Source organism: Rhinopithecus bieti, unplaced genomic scaffold (genome assembly GCF_001698545.2).
Source record: "Rhinopithecus bieti isolate Rb0 unplaced genomic scaffold, ASM169854v2 scaffold_7967, whole genome shotgun sequence".
NCBI lineage: Eukaryota > Metazoa > Chordata > Mammalia > Primates > Cercopithecidae > Rhinopithecus > Rhinopithecus bieti.
The window spans coordinates 4,028,902-4,044,771 of NW_016806112.1; the positions used below are offsets into that span (position 1 = coordinate 4,028,902).

The 15,870-nt window shown below is 38.6% G+C and overlaps 1 protein-coding gene across 5 annotated transcripts in view; it reads right to left on the reverse strand.

The window, feature by feature from the left end:
• Window positions 1–15,870, reverse strand: part of RABGAP1 (RAB GTPase activating protein 1) — a 173,558-nt gene that overhangs the window by 37,027 nt on the left and 120,661 nt on the right. For all 5 annotated transcript variants that reach the window (XM_017874797.1, XM_017874799.1, XM_017874798.1 and 2 more), the window contains one exon: window positions 3,849–3,962. In XM_017874797.1, coding sequence (XP_017730286.1) covers window positions 3,849–3,962 — 114 coding nt within the window. The remainder of the gene's footprint in view (window positions 1–3,848; window positions 3,963–15,870) is intronic.

Below are 15,870 nucleotides of genomic sequence, written 5' to 3' on the forward strand. Positions count from 1 at the left end.
TATTCCTTGTTTGACAAATTTATTTCTTGAGAAACTTCCTTTGTTTTCCACTTATTTTTTGTGCCAAGGTTCCTCTGTGTTCCAAGAAAGCAACTTAGAATTGGGTATGTTTAGAATATATAACTCTTAGCAAAATATGGTGCCAATACTTAATAGATGCTAGTCAAGTTAATATGCAACCAAATTTTATCACTAGCTTTGGTGAAACTATAGCTTTTAAAAATACATATATTATGATCATGCATTCAGAAATTTTCATGGAATTCAATGTAATCTTATTGTACCATACCCATTTCATCACAGTTTATCTGATAAGAAGGCTACAGGATGAGAAACACATATACTTTTCCAGAGACAAGATGTACAAAAAGGGCTTTAGAAATTATCAGTTTATAATACGAGGCACTACTTTCCTATCAAATTAATAACAATTAACAAATGTTAATACCAGTATTAACACTGTGCTAAAAATGAGTAGTAATATATGCTAGAACAGCTCTTTGGAAAACAGGCAATGTCTCTGAAGATATCCATTAGTAGTTTTATCAGTTACAAAAGAACAGAGGCTTTAGAGTTAGTCAGAGTTGGGTTAAAAATCCCACAACTGCCAATGTCTAGATATGGATCTTTTTTTTTTTTTTGAGATGGAGTCTCGCTCTGTCACCCAAGCTGGAGTGCAGTGGCACGATCTTGGCTCACTGCAACCTCCACCTCTCAGGTTCAAGCAATTATCCTGCCTCAGTAGCTGGGACTCCCAAGTAGCTGGGATTACAGATGCCCACCACCACACCCAGCTAATCTTTGTATTTTTAGTAGAGATGGGGTTTCATCATGTTGGCCAGGCTGGTCTCGAACTCCTGACCTCAGGTGATCCACCCACCTTGGCCTCCCAAAGTCCTGGGATTGCAGGCGTAAGCCACTGCGCCCAGCCTAGATATGGATCTTGAGTGTGTAACTTAATTTGTAATATGAGAATAAGCCTAGTATTAATATCACAGAATTGATGTATTCTTCTCATTTAGTCCTCTCATTTAACATGCTCGGCACAGAGCTTCAGCAATTATGTATTAATAATAGGATGAAATTGTACTGAATTTCTACAGGTAGAAAATGGAGGGGAGCATATTTTTCAGGCTGATGGAAGATAAAGGAATCATATAGGTGTGAAATTATATGATATATTTGGAAAATGTTTGGAGTATAAGTTTCATGTTGGCTGTAAGGAAATCTGGCGGAAGAAAAGACATTTCACTAATTCATCAACACTTAATGAACACCTACTATAGACCAAGCACTGTGCCAAGTGCTACAGATGCTACCATATCTAAGAAATGATCCCTGCCCTTGAACACATCACAGTTCAGTGGGGAAGTTAGACAAGTGAATCAACGAGAGCACAGTGAGAAGTTCAATGTGGTTAATGCATACAATATTTGGAGAAGCAGCAATAAGGGCAAAATCAGGATATAATACAAAGTATCTTCAACACTAAGCTGAGGAATCCAGGTAAATGAACTAGGACTTTTCATTTAATTCCATGGGTTATAAAGCAGCAGTTATAAAGGTTTCTGTGGAGGCCACTGAAATGATCTAATTCTGTGTTAGGCAAGGAGTAAAGAATAAACAGGCTAGAACCCAAAGGCAGAGCAGCTTCTGTAAAACTGCCAGCAACGTAAGATACTGGCCTCTACCAGGGCGGTGATGAGACAGAATGAAGCTAAGAGAGACATCAGTCTTACCTAACACAACCTAGACAAAGACAGGACTGAAAACTAACAGAAATGATTGTCTCCAGCAGGACAATGGTATGGGAGAAAAGGAGGACTATGTTTCATTTAAAAAGATACAACAACTTAATGTAATGTGGGTCTTGTTGGATCTTGATTCTACCCAGCCATATTAAGGATATTTGAATATGGAGTAGCTACTAATTGGTAAAGATGGCTAAACTTATTTTTTAGAGATGTAGTATTAAAAAATTAGGATCATGATGTCTAAGATTTGTTTTAAAGTACTTCAGGAAAAAGAAAAAAAGAGACAAAGCAACTGTGACAACACATTGACAAATAATGAATTAGCGTGGGGGATATTAACAATATTTATCAGTTAGACTAATCATTATATTAATGTTTATGCTTGAAATTTTTCATAATAAACCATGTTTTAAAATGAACTCTATTTTTAAACCCATTCTGTTTGATATACTTGACAGACTTTTACATGGAGATTAATTGTCTGCTGGAAATTTAGACCTTGAATTAATATAGATTTGAGAACATCTGTACAGTGGTGATAGCTGAAGCTTTGGGGGTGAAAGGGATTACCCAGGGAGATGGTGTAGAGCTAGCGAAACTACCAACTGATCACCCAGAGGAAGGCCTCTGGTTTAGCGGCAGGTAGTGTGAGATAAAATGATGAAGTCAGTGAAGTCATGAGAGTGAGCCCATACCCAAGAGGGTGACACGTCTTATGCTCAAGAGCAGAAAGCTCTGCAAGGAAAAGCATCATGAAATAGGAATTAGAATATAGTGGGGTCAAAAGTATGTAACGAGGGACCAGAGGAGTGGACACAGTGTTACTTTCCAGGAAATTCTGTAGTAAAGTAAGAGATGGCAGGGGTCACCGCTTAAGCAGGAAATAAAACTGGGAAGGGGCTAAAAAAGGATGATCAGAGAGGCAGATTACCACAGAAATCATAGCTTTATGTATCCTACGTAAAAGTTAAAATTAAATCTAAAAAATATTTCTCTAAACTCAACTGTCCTTGTAGTTTAAATCTAACTTTTCACTCGTGAGCCTATCCTTTATTGCTAGCCTGTCCTAAAACCCGTTGTCATATAGCATTAGGGACATGTCTCATGCTTTATTTATACTTACTACATAGGAGATGCTAAATAAGTACTTGATTACTTTTGGGAGGAAAAGACTAAAGACGAATTCTGAGGACAGACGAAGATCGAAAAACTCCGTTCCTACCTCCTCCTTTTATAACCCAATCGCTCTAATGTGCCAAAATCTATTTGAAAATGGAATGCTGAAATTGAACAGGTTATCACTCCCTTTAGTGTTTGGGTATAGACCTTTTGAGAGAAATCAGAATCTCCCATCATTTACTATGCTGCAGTGCTGTAAGTCCACCTGGATAGGCAATGACACTTCCCACTGTGAGATGGTACCATAGGTACCAAGTTCATCACTTATAAAGTGAATACTTAAAAGGAGTCTGCAATGTCACAGGGCTCAGAGGTTCTTAACATAAAACAAATTTTGAAAGTCTAAATGTGGAACTGTCATCTAAAATCCTGATTAGAAATGGAAAGGAAACCCTACCATTTTATTTCTAATTATATTTCTACCTTTTTTTTTTTTTTTTTTTTTTTTTTTTTTTTGAGACGGAGTCTGTGCTCTGTCAACCCAGGGCTGGAGTGCAGTGGCGCCGATCTCGGCTCACTGCAAGCACCGCCTCCCGGGCCACCCATTCTCCTTTGCCTCAGCCTCCCGAGTAGCTGGACACAGCCCCCACAGCCGCGCTTCAATTTTGTGATATTTTTTTTATTAGTAGAGAGGGGTTTCACCGCGTTAGCCAGGAGGTCCGGATCTCCTGACCTTGTGATGCCGCGCCGCCTCAGCCTCCCAAAGTGCTCCAGGCATGAGCCACCACGCCCGGCTATTTTCTACTCTTTAATGAGTCTAAAATTCTGTTCTCACCTTTGACTTGGCAATGTCTTCTCTCTTTTTTGAATTCTTGAACATCAAATACAAATTATACTTTGTAGCTGTTTCTTATATAATTTCAAAGCAGAACCACCACTCAAAATTGAGTCTTTTTTTTTTTTGACTTGAAATACCTTGCATATTTTATATAAGGAATCTTGTCCATCTCCTCCTGTGTCCTTAAAGTAGTCATGGGCTGGGAATGTTCGGTTAATATCCCGGGTGATAGCACTGTCCTGGGGAGACTCCTGTGGAAACATAAGGAAAGAGAGGTTTTAGTTAGGTTACGTAAATTCTCATTCAGGTTTACGCAAGGTCTTCTCATTTACACACTTTAAATGTTGCAGGGACATACATACATATATGCATGCCCATAGTTACTGCCTCTTCAGGGACCAACCACTCAAGCAAAAGCAAATGTAAAAGGGGAAAAAAGATGGAAGAAAAGCAACCCGTTTCATCTATACACTTCCATATTATACTCCATCCTTACTGCAAAGAACTGCAGCTGCTGCCCCTTCTATTGTAAGATGGAAAATATGCTATTTAGAATGGATTTCCCATAGGAAAATACTCAAACTAAATCGCAAAAGGAGGAGGTAAAGTGCTCCCAGCAGAAAAACTGCTGCTTTAATTGATGCTTTGGAATAAAGCCCATATGCCAGTTTTCAAATGGAAAAGAGTAGTTACTTAATTGGGGTTTGTCCTAGAGGCAAATGGCATAAGAATGCACAAAGCAATCTACTCAGAATGAACCAGACCACCAAATGCCAAGAGATTCAAGCAGGCTATGGGAAAATATCCTTTGCTTTTTCCAACGGACAAAAACTGTTTCCTCTTCTATAATGAGTTAACTAAAACTGAACAAATGTAAATAATGTCAACAAACCTTTGTAAAATACACCAAGCACCCAGCTATTTCCAATATTCTCCCCTTGTTAAATTTCATTTGCTGACACAGTAAAGAACTGGAACACAGAAACATGACCTTCTATTTTTAACAATGCAGTGTCTTCATAGCTAAGACAATAGAGTTGATTCTCCTTGGTAAGAATACATCATAATCAGTATACTACCAAAGAACATGATACTTCTGTTTTAAGATGAAAAATGCAAGTGCTGTTCTTCTCTTGTCCAATAATTTCTCTAGCCTTTTGGGTAATCATGTTCCCAAGGCCATGAATATTTTATGGTTGTGGGATCTGAACTAACTTTAAAGCCTATGCTCTTTCTTAAACAGTAAACTATTTATACCTTCAAGGAAGTCGCCAAATTGCTTTTCAAAGAGTTTGAGTGGCATATGTTACTTCTAGTTATTAATATAGTCTTAACAGTTAATGGCAGCTCAGGACCGTGGTGCTCTTCAACAAAAGGAAAAAATCCAAGGGATATCTATGACTACAGCAACTAATTACACGGTGGTAGCTTCCAGAATGAAATAGAGCTCGGCGTTGGAGGTACCTCCAAAAGTTGAGAAAGTTGGGGAGAGAGGGAGAGCAAGCAAGAGTGACCAACAGAGTGAGTGAGCAGGCGCACAGATTTTGGGGAGGGCAAGGTAGCTAGAACTGTAGGGTAGAGTGCTAGTGAGGAATAAGCTGAACAGAGAACTGAAGAGTTAGAAGAGGGGTCCCTATGAGACATGAATCATAAATAAATGACAAGCTGGATACTTCATCAAAATTTAAAAATCTTACTATTCAAAAAACTGTTTAAAATATGAAAAGTTAAGTCATAGGCCAGGACACAATACCTACAAAACACATTTGATAATAAAGTTTGAGATCTGTAATCCCAGCACTTTGGGAGGCCGAGACGGGCGGATCACAAGGTCAGGAGATCGAGACCATCCTGGCTAACCCGGTGAAACCCCATCTTCTACTAAAAAATACAAAAAACTAGCTGGGCAAGGCAGTGGACGCCTGTAGTCCCAGCTACTCGGGAGGCTGAGGCAGGAGAATGGCATAAACCCGGGAGGCGGAGCTTGCAGTGAGCTGAGATCCGGCCACTGCACTCCAGCCTGGGCGACAGAGCGAGACTCCGTCTCAAAAAATAAATAAATAAATAAAGTTGGAGTTGTATCTGGACTATGTAACTCTCTAATGAGAAAGACAATTTTTTTAAAAGTAGGAGGGTGTAAATGATTCAAGCGTTTCATTAAGGAAGATCTAACACATGGCAAATGAGCACTTGAAAAGATGTCAACATTACGAGTCCTCAGGGCAGTGCAAATTAAAACCACAATGAGACTCCACTACATATCTACAAAATGCTAAAATTAAGAAGTGTTGGCAAAGGATAAGAAACAACTGGAACTCCTATACAATGCAAAATGATACAAACACTTTGGAAACAGTTTGGCAGTTTCTTACAATAGTAAACATAATTACCATACAACCCAGTGATTCCATTCCTAGGTATTTACCAAAGACAACTGAAAATATAAACGCATGAAAAGACAAACTCAATGTTTACAGCAGCTTTATTCCTAACAGCCAAAACTGGAAACAATCCAAAGAGAATCAGATGAATTTAGGAATTCTATAAAACAACAGAAGTCCTAAGAAATGCTAAGAATGATAGACTGTGGTTTAAGACAACTATGCAGGTTAGAAAATTAAATTGAGAATGGAGAGGAATATGGAAACCTTCAAAATATTTTACATCAGTTACATCAATCATATCACACTGATGATGGAGATGACAACCCGAAAAAGGATACAGTTATTAGAGGTATGAGATTTGGGCTGGGCACGGTGGCTCTCACCTGTAATCCGAGCACTTTCAGAGGCTGAGACAGGTGGATCACTTGAGGCCAGCAGTTTGAGACCGGTCTGGCAACATGGTGAAACCCCGTCTCTACTACAAATACAAAAATTAGCCAGGCATGGTGGCAGGCGCCTGTAATCCCAGCTACTTGGAAGGCTGAGGCACGAGAATTGCTGAAGCCCATGAGGCAGAGGTTGTAGTGAGCCAACATCATGGCACTGCACTCCAGCCTGGGCAGCACAGCGAGACCTGTCTCAATTTAAAAAAAAAAGAGAGAGGAGACGAGATTTGGAAATTCAACTGTACACAGGATGTAAAAATAACAAAAAACTGAAAATACGCTCTATAACTGGGCCAGTTCTTGTCAATCTGCCATCCCATATCCATTAATCATGGAATTGTAAGAGAATGAAGGGGCAAAATGTCCTTAAGAGAAGGTCAATTTGAAAAATCACACTCAATTTTTGATGCCTTCAAGAATGATAATATATTGAGGAGTTCTATGTGAATCATTTGCTTAAAATATTTGGCATTAGGAAATATGCTGAAGAACTTGGAATAAATTCATTTGACTTGCTGGAGGCCACATCATGCAAAAATGATGCAGAAATTCTAATAATGATAAATTTAGTAAGTTCCTATCAGAATGATATTAAATTTGAAAAGGTTCTGAAAATAAAACACAGCAACATTATGGATGATCTCCTAGAGAAAAAAAGCAAAGAGCTTTTGCAAAATAGTCAAAGCAAGTGCTTATAAAATTAAGCTTTATACAACAATATATATTCGTTTTCTTTCTTGTTTCGCTCTTGTTGCCCAGGCTGGAGTGCAATGCAGCAATCCTGGCTCACCACAACCTCCACCTCCCCAGTTCAAGTGATTCTCCTGCCTCAGCCTCCCGAGTAGCCGGGATTACAGGCATGTGCCACCATGCCCGGCTAATTTTTGTATTTTTAGTAGAGATGGGTTTTCTCCTGGTCAGGCTGGTCTTGAACTCCTGACCTCAGGTGATGCGCCTGCCTCGGCCTCCCAAAGTGTTGGGATTACAGGTGTGAGCCACAAAACCCGGCTGTATTCACTTCTAAGGAGTTAAACGTAAGTGTAACTGATGTAGAGAGCCCGCCAACTCAACACATATAACACTATTCATGGCCAAACTGATGGAGTCAACCAAATACATCCTCTCAAGGAGGCTGTAGTTAGCAAAATGGCTTAACAGACAAGTTTTATAAATGTACTTACGGCAACAGTGCACAGATGGTGACTTTAAAAGAACACGGAATGAATGGCAAAAATACTGTCAGTTGTTATGTTCTGAAAATTACTGCTGTTATAACAGAGGTAGGTTTTTTTTTTTTTTTTTTTTGATCAACTGGTTTTGTGTTTTGGCTAATTCATTTATCCCAAGAAAACACCTTTAATCTCCAGAAGAAAACAAAATGCAATAGGATTATGCAGTATTGCAAACTTTTCTATAAAGGGTCAGGTAAAATTTTGGCTTTGCAAGCCATTCAGTGCTGCAGTTTTTTAACTCTTCCCTTGTAGAGCACCCATAGACAATACGTAAATAAACAAGCACTGCTGTGTCCTAACAAAACTTTATTTATAAAAGCAAGAGCAGGCCAGGCACAGTAGCTCATGCCTGTAATCCTAGCACTTTGGGAGGCCGAGGCGAGTAAACCACTTGAGCCCAGCAGATTGAGACCAGCCTGGGCAACATGGTGAAATCTCATCTCTACAAAAATACAAAAATTAGCCAGGCATGGTGGCACACACCTGTCTTAGCTATTCGGGACGCTGAAGCAGGAGGATCCCTTGAGCCCAGGAGGTGGAGGTTGCAGTGAGCCAACACTGTGCCACTGTGCTCCAGCCTGGGCCATAAGAGAGAAAACCTGTCTTAAACAACGACGACAACAACAACAACAAAAACGAATAAACAAAAGTGAAAGGCAAACTGAACTTGGCCCTGAGGTGGTAGTCTGTTTACCCTTGTTATAAGTATACTACAACACAGTAATTTGTTATGGTCAGCATGATCAGAGAGAAGATTTTCGTTATGATTTTAAATACACTAACATGTTATTAATTTTATACATGCCTTGCCCTCAAAAACTCTGTCACAACCTGCTACAACTTGAAATGTGTATCTCTTTGAACACTTTTGTACCTTTTTCATGTAATAACAAATATTAAAAATGTTTGCTGCATTTTGCAAACGTCAGTATATTCCTGTATATGCAGTGTAGTAAACGTTTAAATAAAACCCTGCTATTGTAGTGGTATATAGTCCCTAACATTTCAAACAGCAAAATAAACAGTATATACAGCTCATAAATTATAAACACATAAACTGACACCCATGAGACTGGCTAAAATAAAAATACCAAATGTTGGTGAGGATATGAAATTACTGGAACTCTCAATGGTTGCTAATGGGTGCGTAAATGATATAACCATTTTGGTAAAGAACATGGCAGTTTCCCATAAAGTTAAATATATATCTAACTACCATGACCCAGCAATTCTATTCCTAATAGCCTGATGTGTAATAGCCCAACTAGAAACCTCAAATGTCCATCTATAGAAAAAGTGATAAATTATGGTATATCCATCTAATGGAATACTACCCAGCAATATAAATGAACCTTTAATACATGAAACAACACAAATAAATCTCAAAAACATTATGTTGAGCAAAAGTCCATGGTGACAGAAATCGAAATGGTTACCTGGGAGTGGGTGGGAAATCAAATGAAAGGGGGCATAAGGGAACTTTCTGAGATGACAGAAAAGTTTACATTTTATTTGGTGTTTACACAAATATAAAAAATTGCCAAAACTCATCAAAATGAACATGTAAGGTGTATGTTTATTGTATGTAAATTATAGTACATTCACAAAAACTGTAATCTCACATTCCCCACCTCACTCCACCAACGTTTCTCAACACTTCTCTATCTTGTGAATGGCAGCAGGTTTTACCACCTTGTTTCTGATTCTAGCTACCATGAATGATCACTGATCTTGAGATCTCTCTGCAGAGTCTGGATTCTCTCTCTCTTTCCGTTTCTAGTGCATCACCCAAAGGCAGACCCATGCTTCATCTTACCAAGACTAATATAACAGCCTAAATGACTGTCTTAGTCGCTTTGGGCTACTCGAACAAAATACTACAAACTGGGTGGCTTATAAACAACAGGAATTGTTTTTATAGTTCGGGAGGCTGGAAATTCCAAGATCAAGATGCTGGAAAATGCAGTGTTTGGTGAAGGCTCGCTGTACGGCTCATAGGTGGCATGTGCTCACTGTGTTCTCATATGGGGCAGGGCAGCTCTCTAGGCCTCTTCTTTCTAAGGGCACAAATCCCATGCATAAGGACTTTGCCCTCATGACCTAAACACTTCCCAAAGGCCCCATCTCCTAACAGCATCACATTAGTGATTAGGTTTGTTTTTGTTTTTTAAATTTTTATTTATTTATTTATTTTGAGACAGAGTCACGCTCTGTCACCCAGGCTGGAGTGCAGTGGCACGATCTCGTCTCACTGCAAGCTCCGCCTCCCGGGTTCACGCCATTCTCCTGCCTCAGCCTCCCAAGTAGCTGGGATTACAGGTGCCCACCACCACGTCCGCCTAATTTTTTGTATTTTTTTAGTAGAGACGGGGTTTCACCGTGTTAGCCAGGATGGTCTCGATCTCCTGACCTTGCGATCCGCCCGCCTCAGCCTCCCAAAGTGCTGGGATTACAGGCGTGAGCCACCACGACCAGCCATGATTAGGTTTTAACATATGAATTTTGGGGGGACATAAACATTCAGACCATAACACTGATCTTCCTTTATCTCTTTACTTCTACCAGCACAACCGTGTCCGATTAATTTTCCTGAAATGCATGGACTAATCAGATCATTTTGCTGGTCATAAACTTTTATGAGTCATTATTACTATGCACACAGGAGGAGGAAGTTCATGCCTTCTTCTCCATAATGACCGCTTCACAAGTAGAGTGAACACCAATCTGATTTCAGAATACCACTTGAACCATGTAGTAAGTAGGGTCACTGCTGCAAAAGGCACCCAGGACATTTTGCTCTCTCTCAAATGCATGCTGCAAAATCCTGAGGATCTGCGGCATGCTGGGGGAAGACTGGAGCATTAGGAAGAGAAAGGCCTTTAAACCCAGACATATATTCAAGTCCAATGTGTTTTCCACTTGTCACTCTTCCTTGTGTTTCTATTTCTTTGAAAACTTCGAGGAAAAGGGATGACTGGCATGGCAGAATTTGGGCATTGTTGGAAGTAGGTCTATTTAAAACCATACTCTAAAATATCAGCACTTCTTAAATGTATTCACTAAGCAAATACTGAGAATTAATGGCTCATGCTAAAATCCAAATCTCTTCCCCAAACATAAGCATTATAATGGTGTACCTTAGTGCATTTTAAAAGGAAAATCTAACTTTTGGCTTTCTTAGTATAATAAAACCTTTTGTTTTCTTATTTTAATAAAATTGTTTTGCTTTTCTGTAATAATAATACTGGAAGGAAAAGAAGAATTTTACCATTCAGATATAACCATGGCTAATATTTGGCTGGCATATGCCAAACTTTTAGGTTATAACCATTTATTTTATAAAATGATTTTAGAAAATTTGTTTTGCTAACTACAAAATATTGTATCTTTTCATATTATTTGGCCATTATCCTACCTTAGTATTTTTAATGCACAGTAACTTGTCACATGGTCGTATCATAATTTACTCTGCCAAAATCTCCAGCTTTGGGATATGCAGCTATTCTACCCCTTTTGCTATAAACAAGGCTGTAAAGTAGCAGTGATTCTTAAGGGAGAAAAGACAGTTTCCACAAACACTCCATTTCCCTGAAGATACAGCATAATCCTTGTTTTTGGATTTTGAGTGGTCCTGCCAATTTGCCCTTCAGAAAAGTTGTAACAATTTACAAACCACACTGACACCACTCTTACAGCAATTACTGTTCTTGAATAGTCATTTGTATACTTGTCCTATGTTCCTTCTAGTCTATAAGAATTGAATCTAAAGTTGCAAAAAATTGCGCATAAAGTTTATTGACTCTATCCTATTCTAACTGCAATACATGATTTGCTGTCAACATTTAAAAAGGTATTACCATACATACATTTGCTTGCTCTGTCAGTTGAGAGGGCCTAGAAGCAATAACATCCAGTAGCAAGGAGCACACCTAGCATCTATATTTTGGTATCTAATACCATTTACTAACAAAAGGAACCAACCCTCCTTGGAGAAATGGCTGATTCTAGGACTAGGGCAGATAGCCTGGAACATATTGTACTGGCAAAAAACAGGAAATTGTCTCCCTTCGCCCCCACCACAAAGAAAACAAACCTACATCGATAGGGGTATGCCAAAGGGACACAGGAGCCAAGTGAAAGAGTTCCCAATCAATGGTCAAAGTTGGAGCAATTTTAGCAACAAAATAAACTGGGTTATATAAGTATAAAAGAAATGGGTAGACATGGTGACTCACGCCTATAATCTCAGCACCCTGGGAGGCCAAAGTGGTCGGATCACCTGAGGTCAGGAGTTCAAGACCAGCCCGGCTAAAATGGCGAAACCCCATCTCTACTAAAAATACAAAAATTAGCTGGGTGTGATGGTGGGTGCCTGTAATCCCAGCTACTCAGGAGGCTAAGGCAAGAGAATCACTTGAACCCAGGAGGCGCAAGTTGCAGTGAGCCAAGATCGTGTCATTGCACTCCAGCCTGGGCGACAAGAGCGAAACTCCATCTCACACACACAAAAAAAAAAAAAGAAGAAGAAGAAATATCTGGCTGGGCATGGTGGCTCACATTGTAATCCCAGCACTTTAGGAGGCCAAGGCAGGAGGACTGCTTGAACCAAGGAGTTCAAGACCAGCCTGAGCAGCATGGTGAAATGCCATCTCTACAGAAAAAAAAAAAAATAAAAAACATAAAAAAATAAAAAAAAAAAAATAAAAAATAAAAAAAAAACTCAACAAAACAAGCAAACAAAAAAATTAACCAGGCATGGCGGCACATGTAGTCCTAGCTACTCAGGAGGCTGAGGTAGGAGGACTGCTTGAGCCTGGGAGGTCAAAGCTGCAGTGAGCTGTGATCGTGCCATTGCATTCCAGCCTCTGTGACAGAACAAGACTCTGTCTCCAGTCAATCAATAAAAGAAATATCCAGGAGTCCATACTTACATAAATAAATGATTGAACAAATAAATGGGGGAGAAGAGACAAATCCTCCACGCAGAAGAATCCCAAATAATTTATGTAGATACCTCACCTTCAAGGAAGGAGAGCAAAACTCCCCACTCCTTAAGTGTGGGCTGTGCAAAGTGACTTCCTTCAGAATAGTACAGTACAGTATAACACAGTGGGAAAAAGAAACCTTATGGTGGAGAAAACTGACAAAGATGACCTTGGCCAGATGATTGAGGTCAAAAACAGTGATGTCACACTGACAGCATGTACCCTTAATGTCATAAAAATGGCGCTTTACCTCTGTATTATTCCTCCTCAAAATTCATGACTTCATGTCAGACAAATTTCACCTGAGGGATATTCTACAAAATACTTGAGCAGTATTTCTTAAAACTGTCAAAGTCATTAAAAACAAGGCAAGCTTCAGAAACTGTTACAGTCAACAGGAACCTAAGGAAATATGAGGACTAAATGTAATGCACTACCCTGGATGAAATCCTGGAGCAGAAAAGGATATTAGATAAAACTAAAGAAATGTAAACAAAGTTTGGGATTTGGTTAATAATATCTTGATATTGAGTTATTAATTATAGTAAATGTACCATAAATACAAGGTGATAATAATAGAGTTAATAACAGAGTGTATGGGAATTCTTTGTACTATTTTTACAGTATTTCTGTAAATCTAAAGCTGTTCTTAAAAATAAAGTTTATTAAAAGCAAAAAGGTATTACCTCCTTATTCTACAATATGGAAATTCAGACTTAAGAGAAATTAAGCCACCCAACTTCACACACCAGAACTTATTAAAGCACTCAATAAAATGCTGGACTAAATTTGTGCAATAAAATTGGTGTAATGAACATTGTGGATATATGCTCAATAGTAATCACAGGTAGGCTCTGTTCTTGTGATTTATTTGCAGGTGATTTCTTTCTTGTCCCCAATTATGATGATCTTTGAGTGTGTACAATAATACAGTGGTGATGCTCTATTACTTTCTTAAATTTGAAGGCTCTCCTAAAGTAGATTATGCAGATAAAAATCTAAGGAAATAGTAACATTTGTGCTGTTTTCTTCTCCCTATCTTGGTTTTAAAAGTCTTCCATTAGTTAAAACCACAGTGGTACCACATTCTGTAATCTTTCTGGATGACTATTTTTATACCTTACTGTGAGAATTGGCTCACTGGGTAATTTCTCAGGATCAACAAGGTACTGGGAACTGTAGGAAACCCTTTAAATACACACCCTTTTGTAAACTCAAGTTGAAAAATAGAAAGCTAAGAATGGCAGGAAGAAAAAGAAAGTACCCAAACAAAGAAAACGCAGTGGAAGGCTGCCATGAGAAATAACCAGCATAGGGAAAATTATTATTTCCAAAGTAGCTTGTTGCCCAAAGAAAAAGTTAGTTCTTAAGACTAACTCAGAATGTCACAGATGCTTTATTAAATGCCATCATGTAATATTTAAGAAAACAGAATAAAACAAAAACAACGCCAAAACCCACTCCAATACATTATACCATGTCCTATCTTTACAATACACTTCACAGGAATAAAGTAACAATTTTGGTTACATTTTCTTTTAAAAGCCAGCTACTGCTTATCAGAAGTCATTTTAAAGACTAAGTTTTAAAATCCCCTAAACAGATGGGATAAAATTCAAAAGAAGGAAAATGAAATTGAAAGTGTGCTATGCTTAATATAAAATAAATGAGGACCAAAATATCTCGGAGGTAAAATAATTCTCTCCTAATTATACAGCACTCATGTCATTTGTCATTTCATTTCATATGTTTGGAAGTAGAACTGAGCAAAATAAAGAATGAGAATAAGACTGTTAAGCCTATGAAAACAGATTTCTTACGTTTGGGCAAAACCAAGATGGTCCTACAATAGTCTGCAAAATCTGGAAATTTTATTTCAATTGGTCATGTCACATCTCAAGCACTTCCAATTTGATAGAGCCAAGAAAAGTGACAAAGAAAAACAGTAACATTATTTTGTCTCTTAATTGCTTTGTCTTTTAAAATTAAGTACTGAACCCATCTAAGGAATGCCTCACAAGAATTATGACAAAACAAAAACAAAGTGTGTATAGTATTCTTAGTCTAAGATGTAATAAACAGACTTAAATGGGTTTCTATAAATTCTCTGACTTTGTATGCAAAGTTTTTTGTTTCGTTTTCCTTCGTTTTTGAGACAGAGTTGCACTCTGTTGCCCAGGCTGGTGTGCAGAGGCGTGATGTTGGCTCACTGCAACCTCCACCTCCCAGGTTCAAGAGTTTTTCCTGCCTCAGACTCCCAAGTAGCTGGGATTACAGGCGCGCACCATCATGCCCAGCTAATTTTTTTTTTGGTAGAGATGGGGTTTCGCTATGTTGGCCAGGCTGTTCTCGAACTCCTAGCCTCAAGTATCTGCTCACCTCAGCCTCCCAAAGTGCTGGGATTACAGGCGTGGGCCACCGCGCCTGGCCTGTATGCAAAGTTTTGTGAGCATTTTTCTCAGAGGAGTGCTCAGGGTTTTAAACATGTTCACTAGAACTTAATTAAGCTTCATGAAGAGAGAGATTTCTGTTTTGTTCATGTATATCTCTAAGCCCAGAAAAGAGTATCTGACACACAGTAGGCATCTGATAAAAACTTATTGAATAAATTAATTCTCAAAAGGATATAAGACACATAATAAGGTTCAGAGCCACTTATCTAAAAGATCTAAAAGAAATTTTCTATTGCCAGATGTGCTTTCATAGACCTAAAAATAATTATTTAAGTAACAACATGTAGGTCTATCTTAACCACCTTTTGAGGTGGGTTCTATTATATCCCCCACTTGACAGATGAGGAAAAAAGTTAAATCAGTTAGAAAGTGGGAAGCTAGCTCTGGAACCCAACTGGTCTGGTTTCCTAGCTCACCTTCCTAACCCAAATGAACATATTGTAAAAGTGAAAATATTCTCTTATCAGTATTGTGTTGGAGTTATAATTTCTAATATATTTTTAAAAATGCTTTTCTCGTGGCCAGGCACGGTGGCTCACACCTGTTATCCCAGCACTTTGGAAGGCCGAGACGGGCAGATCACCAGGTCAGGAGATTGAGACCATCCTGGCTAACACAGTGAAACCCCGTCTCTACTAATAATACAAAAAAAAAAAAAA